Below are 14,615 nucleotides of genomic sequence, written 5' to 3'. Positions count from 1 at the left end.
ATGATGACATTATATTGGAAGCTGGTTTCTATTTGTGTTTCATATGTGTTTTAATTGGTGAGAAAACACCTTTTAATAGAATTTAAACATGTATCAAAGACTATATGGGAGCTAAAAAAGCACACTTTTTAAATTACTGTGGTACATGAATGGCTGTTTTGTGAGTCTGAGCTACGGTTGTGCTGGAAGGCACTTGGTAATTCATTGTAAATGTTGGACAGCTAATTCTACAAATTGTCCCAAATTATAGAGATCATTCTTGTCACAATGACACTTTTGGGCATTGAAATATTGTGTCTTTGTTGACACAAACAAACAAAAAACACTAAATGTATGACCACATCAAATTTTCTCCTAATCCACACTTTAACTACGAAAGACATAATTTAAAAACACCAGTCTTAGGGAAATAACCTCTTTGCTATTATACACATATAAGTTATGTTATAGCTGTACTGTGTTGACATTACTTAGTGTCATGTGATCAACAAAGAGCGTAGTTATGCACAGTCACCTTAATTTTGACTAGGTGTAGGTAGTTTTCTCCTGCTCCAAAGATGCCCCATGACTTGTTTTTGTTGTTGTTGCTCTTGTTATGATTTGATTCATGTAAATCTTTGAAGAATGGACCTCAAGTAATTGTTATAAGCTTGAATATTTTTTCAAAAACCTTCGTGATTTATTTGCAGCCATTTGTTTACGTACAAGGTCCTCCTGCCAATTTGCCAACTCGTTGCAATCAGAAATCAGTACGAGAACAGCCACCTTTTGTATATCACACCCAAAACAACAAGAATGTTTATGTTGTGAAGGACATGCACTTAGTCATGTCAAGAACTGCACTTAACTCATTCAGCCATTAGTTAGAAGGCAAGTATTGTGTATATTACTCTCGAATTAGGATCCAAACACTGGGAGTGTCTTCATGCTATTCATTTGTTTAAAACTAAGATGATAGTGTTGGAACGGTCTCTACATTTTAAGATGATAATGTTACCTGAATATTAATAATTGCCTGTCCTTGAAGCCGGGGCACTCCCTGGTCACTGGCAATGACGGTCATCCTATAGGAAGATCTATAGTCGTGTGAAAGTATTGTGGTTGTTCTTATTTCACCGTTGTTGGCATCGATCTTGAAGTGAGCAGGATAGTCTGTGAGCAGAAATGAAGAAACTGACATTAGTCCATACATCAGAAGGTGAGAGCTATTCAGTTAATGTATTCAGATTTCAGAACATGTATTTACTTTAATATTTTTGGGAGTTGGAGGAGCTGCAGGATGTTAATTTTGTTTTCGTTCCTTTGAGGGTCTGAGCAGTTGTTTACCCTCCTCAAACATTTTTACAGTCAAAACTAGCACACAGCCCCACCTTAATCTCTCCGGCTTTCATATCTCTGTGCATAGCTAATATGAATTTAATTTTTATATTCCACTAAAATATAGGCAAGATATGATGTTTTGGTATAAGCACATGAAACAAACAAACAAAAAAATAGATAGGTAGGCACGGTAGTTCATGCGTATAATCCAGTAGGAAGATCCCGCCAGCCAGAGCTATAAATTTCTGTCACCTACAAGTTTCTGTTATCCATATGTAACTATCCTGAGCTAAACATTTCTACAAATTTCTATCATCTACAAGTTGCTGTCATCCATATGTATATTTTGCCTTTGGGATTCATTTGTTGGCAGTGGCTCAGGAATGGTCTACATTTGGTTGTTACGTCTCTCATGTACAGCTTAATGCTTTCCTAACGCCTTTCTCTTTTTCTTAAATACTTATATTTCCTTGAAGTGCTTCTAATAAGGAAGGAGATCCAGAGAACTGATCTAATTTGGGTAGAGGTTTTGGTGCGAGTACTTCACAAAATACCGTATTTCCCTTCAGAGTCACATGCCTAGCTGCCGATTGGTCTTGATGTTGGTTCTGATGGCTCAGAGTCTAGATCTGTGGGCTCATTAAGTATTGCAAAGCACAGGTAGCTCCCCTTCCTCTTCCTCTTCATTTATTAACAGGAATATTTCAATAAAAATACATTTTTTTGCAATGTGTGTGTGTGTGTGTGCGCGCGTGAGCGCGCGCGCATGCATGTGTGCCTGCATGTATGCTCCTGCCTGCAGAGCCCAAAACAAGGCATTGGAGTCCGCTGAACTAGATCTAGAAGCAGTTGTGAGTCACGTGGCGTGGGTGCTGGAAATTGAACTTGGGTGCTCTAGTAAAACAACAAGAGCTTATAACCACTGGGCTGTCTCTCTCGCTCCCAACTACTTTTCGTAGCCCATAGGAAGTGCTCACTGTAGGGAAGGGTTTCAGCATGCCCCCGTTGTTATCTTCACTGATGCTCAAGTGTGTTCATCCCGCATAGTAGGATCCTTGCAATACTGGTCCCTGGGTTTCTGGGCAGAGTCCCAGTATTCTGTAGTAATTCCCTTGTGCCACATGCAGGATGGTGCAGGCTTTGCCTGTAGATTTACTGTCTAAGATCTGAAGTGAGTCATTTCTCTGTACATTTCTGGTTCCCTTTTGGTGGAAAATAGTTTTGTGAGACTGTATTCTGGATGGGAGGGAGTGCTCATTCTTCCTGGGCTGCTCATGATTCCTAGGCCTTTACAGTAGACAGAGGGTAGATAGATATACACACCGCAATATATCAGCAGCTCATAACAATACAAGCTACGTAAGTTCATCCCAGGCTGCACTTAGTTAAATCATAGACTTTAGTTTTCAATCAAATCTGAGTATTTCAAACAACATGAAAGCCCCAGACAAAGCTTGAGAAGAGAGTCTCTCTGTTTCACAGCTGCTCGGTCAGCTCCCTCCATTCCCTCCTCACCAGCTTTAAGGGGTATGGATAGAAGAGGAAAATTATGAGGATGGCGTCAGCAGCCACGGAACACTTATTAGTTGTGATTTCTGTTTTCATCTGCTCATTTCTGTCTCACAGGAATCCAACTGAACGCTCTCATGAATGATAAAAATCATATTGCCATTATAATTTTTTATCTTGATACATTATTATATTCTAATTGTAGCTGCCTCTGCTTAGTAATGAGATAAGGCAGAACCAGACAACACACATCGTTATATGCCTACATTGCCTTGCTCCAAGTATCATCTGGGAAGCTAATTTAAAAATAACATCTCAGGGGACCAGTGAGTCAGCCCAGAGGATCAAGGCTCCGTTCTCCACAGTTTTAGGGGGAGAGGAGACTGCCTCCTACATAAACTCTGGTCCCCGTGTCCCCCGATTTCATCACTCCCCCTTGGTTAAGAGGCTGGGAGGCACACAGAGGAAGGGGAAGCAGGCTTTCCAGATGAGACCTGATAGGCTGTGACCATATGGTAGGGGAGGGGAATAGAGTGAAGAGGGAGGGGGTGATGGGAAGATACAAGTGAGGGGGTAACAATCAGGATGTAATCTGAATACACTATAATAAAATAATATTAATAAATAAATAAATAAATAAATAAATAAATAAAAAGAACCTGTGCTCAAGTCCTGGAACCCAGGTAAAAGTGAAAGGAAAGAATGATCTGCACATGTGGTAATAACATCCCAGACACTCAGAAATATAAGCTGAACATCAGTGTGTCATCGTTCAGATTGAAGGATATTATATTTTTCAATATTTTATAAATGGCAGTCTAAAAAAAAAAAACCAGTGGGCCCTTGTACACTTTCCAATCTTCTACTGTATCTTTGTCCTGTAGAGAGTCGCCTTCCTAACTGACACGGGTGTTCTATCCTCTAGTCTGTGGACCATAAACATGTGAAGTGTGGCTTTGCTGGCTTTGAGGGAAAGGTCCTATGCATGGATCAAAGCTCAATGCGTGTGTGTGTGTGTGTGTGTGTGTGTGTGTGTGTGTGTGTGTGTGTATCAGTGTATATTAGTGTGAGTATGTGAGGTGTGTGTGTGTGAGACTGTATGTATGTGAAGGTATGTGATTGTGTATGTGTATTAGTATATGTGTATACATTTGTACGTTAGTGTGCACGTGGGATGTATGTGTGTGAACGAGTATGTGTGGGCATGTATATATGTTTAAGTATGTGACTTGTTGAGTGTGTACACATGTGAGTGTTGTGGCTGTGAGTGTGCAAGTGTGTGACTGTGTATATGTGCATGTGTAATTGTGTGGAGGGTGAGTGTGTGTGTGTGTGTGCGCCGCATTCACTGCTTTTCATAGGTATTTCATGGTCTTTGACTACACTCAGAATTAGAGAAAAGACCTCACAGACCGGACTAACCTAAGCAAGGGCCATTGGAGGATATTCTGCCCCAACAGTGCCAGAACAAACAAAGAGCAGAAATGCTTATGTGTGAAGAAATCAGGGCGCCTCCTTGTGGGGACTGAGGAGTATGAAAGGAGAACTTGTCTCCTGACTAAAGAGGCGATGAGGAACAACAGGCAGTGAAATGCCCCAGGTCCCAGTGAAAATGGAGAGGCCTCCAGGGCACTACGGAAGTAGCATGCTTATCTTCTGTGAGGTGCCTTCTTCAAGCATGTCCTAGAGAGTTCTAGGCTGACGTACGTGAAGCCGTGGGTAGCTCATTTGCATGGTCATGTGAGAAGCAAAGCTTCAATGGTATTCTGCCCCTTCTCACTCCGTGCACACACGAGCTGCTCCAGGAGAGCCAATGGAAGTGCCACTTCTCGGGCCAAGCACAAGCACCGCGCATGATTGTCACATGTCACGCCTCCATTCTTCCAAGTCCTTATGCTTCTTCGGAGACATGTTTTAAACTGTCTGTGGCATTCTGGCTGCAGATGGCGTATTAACATCTTTTGCTTGGTTTTTTTAAATCATTTGTCCTTTTGCTTCTGATCTTTAGGAATTCTTAATAAAGCCAAAGGCATTTCTGTGTCATTACAAGGGTTGTAATTATTTTCTCCCAATCTATAACCTGATACTTAGGGGAAAAAAATGGTTTACTTCATGAAGTTCTGAATTTTAATGTAATTTCATTCATCCACATTTTTACTTTTTTTTCTTGTTTAAAAGTCATTTTTATCTTCAATGTAAAATAATCAAGCTCTTACATTTTATTCTGTGAGAATTAAGATTTTTGACATTTAAATATAGCATATTCTGTACAGTAAGAAATAGATGTGTAATTTTATTTTTCCAGCTGGGTAACAAAGTAGGTCTGTATCATGCATTGAAGATCCCTCTGCTTTCTACATATTGTGTCAAATGTTCACATGCTGAGACAAGTTATTTCATTGCCTGGTTTATTGTTAATGCATTGGTACTATGGTGTCTTCATTTCAAAACCTTTGTAAATTAAAATATTATGGTGGCACATCTTTCACTTGTTTTTTGTCACTGTCTTAGTAATTACTTTTTTTTTTAAGCCCTTCTATTATGAACTTTAGAACAAGCTTGTAATAGTCTATAAAACACCGGCTGATATTTCAACTGAAAATATACTAAGCCAGTAAATGAACATTTAAATATCTTTCTCTTTTGGCTACTGGGATTTCCTAAAAATGAATAGTTTGCAAACAGCTTTTTACTCCATTTGCCTTTGATGCCTTTTATTAATACTTTATATTTTTTTCATAACACTCTGAAGCATGTTCCGCTACAAGTCCCCTCAGTTCCTTAGCGAGCCTAGGCCTTGATATATGGAGTGAACGAGACCTCCTTGAGAAAATAGGACAATAGGACACCACTCACTGTCCACTGTTCAGAAAAAGTCTGAGCAAGGAATGGCCTTGAAACTCTCACCTTTTAGCTTTGTAGCAAACGCACCCTGTGCTGGTTTTATGAATTCACCACAAAGAACAAGACCTTTGAAATGGCGTCATCTCTGAAACGCTAGTATCATGTGATGGCACTGCTCCCTGGGAGTCTATAGACCTATTAATTTCAGCATTCGCTCTTGCATCTCTTGTGTTTCCCCCTAAGGAGAATCAGATCTGCTTCAGGCAAGGGCAAGGCTGTCCCTGGACAAAGCACAAAATGCCTTTCAAAACAGCCTCAAAAGCAATGTCAGGTAAAGATAATTCCTGGAACCAATGGGAAGACTGGCCATTTTAAGAGAAAGCTTCAAAGTAAGTCAGTCTCAGTAAAGTCACCATAGGCTGCTCGATATGCTCGGTCTGGCGTGATTTATGGTATGATGTAGGTAGGCGTGGTTTAGCTTCATCCTATGAGTGACCTTCCTGGTATTCACGGGTGCTCTAACACACCAAGTGCTAATTGCGACTTCTTATCCATTAACTTCCACTTTCCTGTCTGTAAAATTGACTTGTGCCTTAGCCTCTCACAAGCCATGCACGTTAAGATGGACCATTTCCGTTTAGGGAATAGGAAAACAGCTACTGGTCTCTGCAAAATTTCTCATATTCCGTTCTGTGCTCTTAAATACAGAGTGATCACCACAGGCAGCAGCTGGGTTTCGTTTGCAATTTGGTTTTATATTGTACGTTGTCTAAGGAATGGTAAGTTGACCAAGAAGAAGGTGTCTTCCTCAAAAGAGACACATGGGGATAAGTGGCAGAGGGGAATTTCAAAAGTTCTTAATCCTCTCTGAATATCGGCCTTTACCTGAGGAGATGGAGTATGTGAGTTCTGCACTGAGCCCTTCATCAGGATCCTTTGCAAAGATGGTTGTAACCAGTGTGTTGACTGGCTGGCCTTCCAAAGCCTGTCACGGAGACAAACAGCTTACAGATGAGTCATCAGAGCCTTAAAAGATGCATCAGTGGACCTTTAAAGGACAGAATACAGTATGCCAAGCATCTAGGAACAGTTCTAAAGTCTGCAGCCACCTAAATGTTGACCATCAGAAAAGTACATGGGTAGACGTTCACAAAAAGAGCCCACCTTAGTCTTTTTTTCTTCTTAGTTTGAAGAAGTAATCTGGAGCATTTGAACCAAATATGCAAATAAGTTAAACACAATGAAGTCAGACTAAATAGTTTTCACTTTTTTGAAATTCTTAATGAACTTAGCTGTCTCTCAACAGTTTCTTGGGTTGTTTAGGCTGCTTGCTACAGTCCACAACATGGCTAACAGAAATATCTGTCTTGACTAACAGAAATATCTGTCTTTGTTTCAGAAAATATATCTCTCTGTAGATAGGAATTTTCCTAGAGTGATAATAAAATTCATGGGTGAAGTTCAAATGTCCAATAAAGCACAGGGTATTTTAGTGATATAATAAAAACCACTCTAATGCTTTTCCCTTTGCCAGAATTTTTCAACTCTGGCTTCGGGAGATCAATTTAAATTTCCTAACTTCCTCAACACCCTTTTGAGTTGTTCACTAAACATATTTGATCAGAGTTTAAACATCCAGTTCAATTGTTTGGAGATCAGTAGTTGCTAAGCTTTTTATACACATGATTTATCTTTTTAATATATATTCACTTATGAAGTGTATGGACTAGTACTGTAATTTATCATAGGAATAATAAGCATATAAATGAAAAGATGAAGTCAGATGTGCATGATTTCAAGTTTGGCGTATGCTTATAAGGCCCAACTTTCACCATCTTCGGACGGACCCTCACTCATGTCAGAACTACACACGGATCCAGCTTCCAAATGACTGCACATTAGCTGCACCTAAGGAGCTCCGTGCAGAGATGCAGGCAAAGCAGTGGCAGCCCACCCATGAGCGAGTGTGACTGATACTGGTGTTGCAGCATGTCTGTATGCAACGGGAAGAGCTATATTTCCTCTAATAAAAATGGAGGTGCAATTCTGAAGAGTGCACACAGACAGTTTCTTTATTTTTGACCATCTTCTTAGCATCTGTGCGAACCTAATGTCATTAGAATATAAGCAATGACATACCACCACTGACCTGGCAAATTCACATCTTTCACCACTAGGTGGTGCTCATAACAAATGACTAGGAAAAACCATCACAAGCTTACTGCAAAGCTACTTCACAAACCTTGACGTGAAATTCTTTTCCCGGGAGACACTGTGGGAAAAATGGCCTGTTGTCGTTGATGTCAGTAACTGTGACATAAACCACCATGGTGGCATTCTGTGGTGGGGACCCGTGGTCTGTCACTAGGACAGTCATGTGATGATGCCCTTGGTGCTCACGATCCAGTGGCAACCAACTGATTAGCTCACCTGGGAAGACAGCAGAAGAAGACAAGACGCTGGTATGATGTGGATGTTGCAAGTTCAAAGTCATCCATTGAAAGAAAAGCCAAATTAAAAGCTTTGACCCTCAAGACCACCCACGTACAAAGTAATTCTGCTCTATGTGACCGTTGGAGGAATTTGCTGCCAGCTCTGGTGGTGTGCCTATAATCCCAGCAGCTGGAGGCGCAGAGGCTTTGGATCATGAGTCTGAAGCCAGTCTGGACAAAATAATGAGATTCTTCCTCAAACCAAACCAAACGCTGAGATTGTTCCAGGAAATATCACTGGAAAAATTCTTTATCATCCTTTGTATTTCAAATTACCAACCATTAACCATTTGTACCCCGCAAGAGCAAATTCACAAAAGCATAAGATTTGGAACATGTGTAGTGGTTGCTTACTGCCCCTCTTGCTGCTATACAGAACACAGAAAACACATAGGCTATGGCATCCTGAGTTCTGGATTTGGCTCTCGGATCTCCACCTGCCAGTCTCCCACAGCTAACTTCTTGGGGATGCTCTCTGAAACAAACAGGAGCGAATATCTTACGGTGTTTTGAAAGCTGTAGATTATTTGCTGTTGTTACCACTACTTTACAACAACCTGAAAACATAGTCCCTGGGCAGTGGCCTGCCATTTATTTATATATGTCAGCATCTCCTTCTAACTCACAAAATATGTCTATAGTAGTAATAAACAGCAACTGCCCAAACAACTGCCATATCATTAATTTTCAAAACTTATAATTCTTGCTTTGAAATGTGCTATCTTTTGTGGATTCTGTCACATTTCCACGTGGAGAGTGAGTATATATTTCTAACTGCCTGTTCCCATTGCAAAGGCCTTCAGAGACCACACAGTTCTTATGAATACACTGCCCTTCTTCTGTCCAGCCCAGTACTGGCTTCCTTGACACTTTTTGAAGGAATCTATCTGTGAGAAAGTAAACACAAAGCAGTTACCACCAAATATTCTTATTACTAAGCTTCTCACTCTTAATCCCAAAAAAATGACATTGCATAGAAAAAGAAAGCTAGAATGACGAATGTTCATGTTTGGTGAGAGTTGCTTAATTGGTGAGCTTAAATGAAGTATTTGCTGGAGCATTTTATGCCTAAGCCATATTTAAATAGTGTTTGTTATGACTGTGGTTTTAAGAAATCATATGCACAACAGCACTTTTAAAGTCCCAATCTCTAACTCAGAAAGCCCCAAATCCAGATAAGCAAATACAATTTTAGTTCATGAAAATTGCCCAAAGGGGCAGCTCCTTCTCCTCTCTGCCTTCTTCTTCAGCTATCAGTCTGCTTTCCAGTTACCTGTTTTCTACCTAAACATACTTTGTTGTGGGGACTTAAGTATAAAATTCCAAATATAGCCACCTTTTACATTTAGTTTCCAGTTTAAGGTACTGAAGAGTAACTACATCAATTCAATTCTTCCTCTTTCCCTCTTGGTCTTTACCAAGATGAGCACGGGGACATAAATGCTTCCAGTGGTTTTGAAATCATAATAAATTACTTTCTCGCTTTACCTTGATAGCATTTATGTTTCACAAAATATTTCTTGACTTTTTTTGGTACCTCTAGAAAGGAAAAGGAATGGTAAGTGTAACACATTTTTCCCTCTCCGTAAACAGAGGACATTAGGGCTCTCTATCTGAGGCACTTGCTTTATAAGAAGGCAGGGGGCACAAATGGCAGGTTTCAGAAATGCGCTGGAGAGGTGGTTAACCAAAGAATATGCATGAGAAAGGCGGGAGACCTTCCAGGAGAGGCACCCCAAACAAACCTGCACACACACACACACACACACACACACACACACACACACACACACACACGGGGCGTATGCAGTACAATTCTGACCCTGCCTCTAGTTTGGAATAGAATAACAACCACAGACCAGGACACATTCTGAGAGCAGATCAGCAACCAGCTTCCTCACTGCAAACATCACAAACCTAGCTGGTGACACCTCGGTGACACACCTCTGCCACACACCTCTTAGGCTATGAACGTGAGGGGTCGGTCACTGTACTGAACTCTGAAGGCAACTGTAGCATAGGGGAAGTAGCCATGCTTCTAAATTACCTAAACAGAGACAGTGAAGACAAGGCAGAGCATGCAGGGCAATTGTCAACCCCATTATAATTTCATGGGATTACCATCCTACATGAAACCCACTGTTGGCTGAAACATTAGGCAGCCTGGCCTGCACTGGCAGTATATGACAGGGAGGGGAAAAAAAAAAAAGACAGAATCAGGATAGGTGAGATTCTTCTTAATGTTAACTTCATTTTAAAAGCATAACACTGTAATAGTAAAAATCTGTTTCCCCAATAACTAATTTAAGTTTTTCTTGAGCTAAAGCTATATCTGAAGATTTGATGTTTTTTCATTCTGATTTTTTAAAGCTATGAGTGAAAGCTGCTGCAGAGCTACCTGTGTTAGGATTCATCTTGAAGAATTTTCCATCGGTCAAAAGGCTGTATGACAGCTGCCCGTTCTTTCCAGAGTCAGCATCGATGGCTGTCATTTTGCCTATTACCCCTAGGGGGACAGGGCTCTCCTCAATGTTCAAAAACATCTTGCTCTGCAAGAAGCCTGGGGAATGGTCGTTCTCATCCAAAACATGAACAATTACCAAAGTGCTCACATCCCGCAGTAGCCGGTCCGGGATTCGCACAAACACTTTAAACCTATACGTCTGTATAGATTCATAGTCTAGTTGTCGCCGCAGGTAAATCCACCCTGTGTGGGGGTGGATTCCAAACACTGCAGAGTCCACGCTGACATCCAGGGAGTATATCATCCTTGAGGCTGCGTGCCACGGGTGTAGTGGGTAGGCCTGTACCTGTAGGATTTGCTTCGTCAGTGGAAGAGACTCGCTCACCTCCACTTGATAGACCAAATGTTCAAAAGCCACAGCTGGGTTTCTTTCTTGGCTTTCAATAACTACTGTGAGCACCAACCGGGACGCCAGGGGAGGAGCACCTTGGTCCTCGGCCACCAGGGTCAGCCTGAAGCGCCCCTGGCCTCCCAGACTCTCCCTGAGGTATAGTACTCCGCGACCTTGGTCCATGCTGAACTCCCTTGGTTGGGGACTTGCGATGCTGTACCGGATCTGTCCATTCAGCCCGCTGTCTCTATCCTTAGCATGGGAAAGGTACAGGGCTGTGCCAGGTGGCGTGGTCGGGGAGATTCTGATCTCATCTGTGGCTGTAGTAAACTCAGGGCGGTTGTCGTTGACGTCCATGACAGTTATGTTCACTTCCGTGCTGCTGCAGACCGGGGAGCTGCCGAGCTGTGCCTGGACTGTAAGGACCACCACGGGCTGTGCTTCGTGGTCCAGAGACTTCAGGGTGCGAATACTGCCTAGCCACCTGTGAATGGAGAACTTCCCTTCCAGATCGCCCGAGGAAATTCTGTAAGAGATTGGTTCTGAGGAATCTGGAAAGAGAGAGTGCAAACAGTGTATGCTAAAGTAGTGTCTTCTGGAAGCAGTGTATGTCCCGCCGTGAAGAACACCCATGAAGTCCCCACCCACTCACAAAGGCTGGTGAGATACATGGCTTACAACCTTCTTAGCGAGGAAAGGGGATGCCCAATGGACAGTGAGGAAACCATTTTTTTCTTCTTCTTTCTTGCATTGGGTAAACAAGAACCGCATTAAGAAAATCATTAAACATCTTTTTTGAGGAAGCCAGGTTAAATTTGTGTTGGTGTTTTTCTATGATATCTACCCTCTGAATGGTACATACCCACCACAGAGGAAGGAAGAGGAAGAAGAGACCATCCCCTAGAGTTGGAGTTTTCTTTTGGGCTTGGTTCTAAAGAGGTACCACTATATACAGCAAAGGAGCAAGGCATGAATATTTGCTCAGTTACTATTGAGAGCCCCCACAAAAATCTTAAATCACTCAAATTGGTAGCTAAAAAGGAATGCCTAAATAAAATACACTTAAGTTGAATTACCATGTAAGTCACTATGAAGTAAAACTGAGTTATAGATCGGTTAGCTGGAAATCTATATAAAGTAAGTGTGTGGGTGGTATTTAGGAAATAAATATAGTAAGGTGTATTTTTATTTAAAAAATTCAAGTATATACACTTTGTACAATATTCTGTACTATATTAAGCATAGATATTTAAAAATATATCTATCATTTCCTTATCAAAAATTGTAATATAGGTGGCAATGATGTTGGAAGTACTGTGAACAGGACAAGGAGTGTGTTTTTCCATTCATATGTGTCTATGGATTGAAGAAAACACTGAGGGAATAGGAAAGTGTACAGTAATGGGCTTGGGGGCAGCATCAAGAGTTTAGCACTTACTTGACGACTCTCTGGCCTTCACTGTACCAACGAGCGTGTCTTCCGGCACATCTTCATAAACCGAGAAGGTGTACTTGGGCCTTTCAAACTCTGCAGGAGCCAGTGTGGTCCGCAGAACGTGAACAGTGACGTCAGCGTGAGTGGCAGCTGTGAGTCCGCCACCATCTCGAGCACAGACCATCAGAAAAAGGGTGGTAGCTTCCAGATGGCTGAGAGCTGATGTTAAGTAAATAATACCTGGGTAGGAAAAGGAAGGATCAATACATAGGCAGTACGCATCGAGTACTGATGGTGGTGCCCGGTCTAAATACCTACTGTGTCATGTTTAATTTTATGTGTCCACTTACTAGGTCTTTGCTTTCCCCCACACTATCATTCAGCATTCTGAACCTGTATCAAACGGTGTTTGGATATGGGATTAGCATTCAGATGTAGGCAGGTCTTACACAACTAGTTGAAGGCTTGGACATAGCATAAGAGCTGCTGTACCTCAAAGCTTAGAACCCACCAGCCCCCATAACTGCATAAACCCATGCCTTGTAATAACTATCATCACATCCTATTGGCTGTTTCACTGGAGGATTTCAATGGACCTGTCTATTTTGCAACAAAGGAATTTAAGTAGACTTGTAAAAATCTCCAAATTCTCCCAAGCAAAAATTTCCTAGAGTTTAACCATTAGGCATTTTTGGGGACATCTCACCTCATCAGAAGAAGTTGTGTTGCCCTTTTAAAAATTCTTACTATTATATCGCCAAGGCCAGGTGACAAGAGTAACAGGGTAGAAGTCTCACTTGTCTTGATGTGGAGCTAACATATCTATAGGGTGATTACAGCCTGCCCAGATGTCAGAATCCTAAGACTCAGAAGTTCAAAGCCATTTTCAGCTGCTTTGGGGGAGAGTTTTGTCAACTTTATACAACCTCGAAATCACCACGGAAGAACGCCTTAGTGAGGAAGTAGCTAGATCAGGCTCAACTATGGGCGTGTCTTTGAAGAACTGTCTTTAGCTGATGTGGAAAGGCCCCATCTGAACACAGGCAGTACCATGCTCAGGTTTGGGGTCCTGAGTAGAGAAAGTTGGCTGAGTGCTTGGCACACATGGATTTCTTCTCTGTTGTTGGGTGTGATATGACTAGCTGTCTCAAATCCCCGTTCTGACTTCTCCATAGTAGTGCATTGTAACCTGGAACTGTAGGCCAAATAAACTTGCTCACCTACGTTGCTTTCCACCAGGGTGTTTCATCACAGCAACAGAAATGGAACTAGAAGGGTTCCTGGGCACTTAGCAGCCAGCCTGGGATGCATGAAGTAATATCTCAAAATGAATTAATTAGTTATTAATTAAATGACTGCTTTTTAAGCACTATTTTAATACCTTGTTCCTAAATCTCTCTGAAAGATATGGTAATGCATTATCTCTATTTTCTTTTTCCTCCAGGTTTATTAAGGTATAAGTGATACATAAAATTATACCAGTTCAAGGTGTAGAATGTTTCCATCCTTATTTGATGATCTGCCAAAGCACTCAAAACTCATTCTACAGATTTCTATCACAGATATTTCCAGTCTCTTCTAGATAGAGTTTTTTAAATAACAGAATATAAATTGCCTCATTATTCAAGTCTGGTACTGTTTGGAAGATTGTGGAACTTTTGAGAAATAAAGCCTAACTGAAAAAAAAAAGTGAATCTGGTGGAGGCTGGTCTTAAGTCACCCACATTCAGTTACTGTCCTTCCTTGGCTGCCTTTGAGATTCTGCTGCCACAGGCTGAGCCACGCTGCCACCATTCTTTTCCCAGGGTAGTGGATGTGGCCTCAAACCGTGAGCAAAATAATTCTTCATCCTTTAACCTGAGCCCAGTCAAAAGGCAGAAAGAGGATGCATTAGTAGACGTGAGTGGCTACAACAGAAGGAACACATTCCAGGGGCCTGAACAACAGAAATGTATTTCACATGGATCTGGGGGCTGGAAAGCTAAAATCTAAGACAACGCAGACTCCTGTCTAGTAAGTGCTTTCTTGGCAAGTTTTCAGTTAGCTGTCTTCTTATTACATCCTCACATGGCAGAGAAGCCAGGCTTCGGACTCTTTCTTTTCTGAGGATACTGTCTTCGATGTGTCTCTACTGTGAGATAAGATGCATAATTCAAGGTA

At 41.5% G+C, this 14,615-nt stretch overlaps 1 protein-coding gene across 1 annotated transcript in view; it reads right to left on the bottom strand.

The window, feature by feature from the left end:
* DCHS2 (dachsous cadherin-related 2) overlaps positions 1-14,615 on the bottom strand; it is a 207,560-nt gene that overhangs the window by 57,483 nt on the left and 135,462 nt on the right. Inside the window, exons 4-8 of the mRNA XM_084769764.1 lie at positions 12,459-12,695; positions 10,564-11,571; positions 7,916-8,103; positions 6,559-6,658; positions 998-1,152 (exon numbers count right to left, since the gene is read on the bottom strand). Of these exons, the coding sequence (XP_084625890.1) occupies positions 998-1,152; positions 6,559-6,658; positions 7,916-8,103; positions 10,564-11,571; positions 12,459-12,695 (1,688 nt within the window). The remainder of the gene's footprint in view (positions 1-997; positions 1,153-6,558; positions 6,659-7,915; positions 8,104-10,563; positions 11,572-12,458; positions 12,696-14,615) is intronic.

Source organism: Acomys minous, assembly GCF_964271855.1.
Source record: "Acomys minous genome assembly, chromosome: 19".
NCBI lineage: Eukaryota > Metazoa > Chordata > Mammalia > Rodentia > Muridae > Acomys > Acomys minous.
This window is presented reverse-complemented; position numbering and strand designations above follow the sequence as displayed.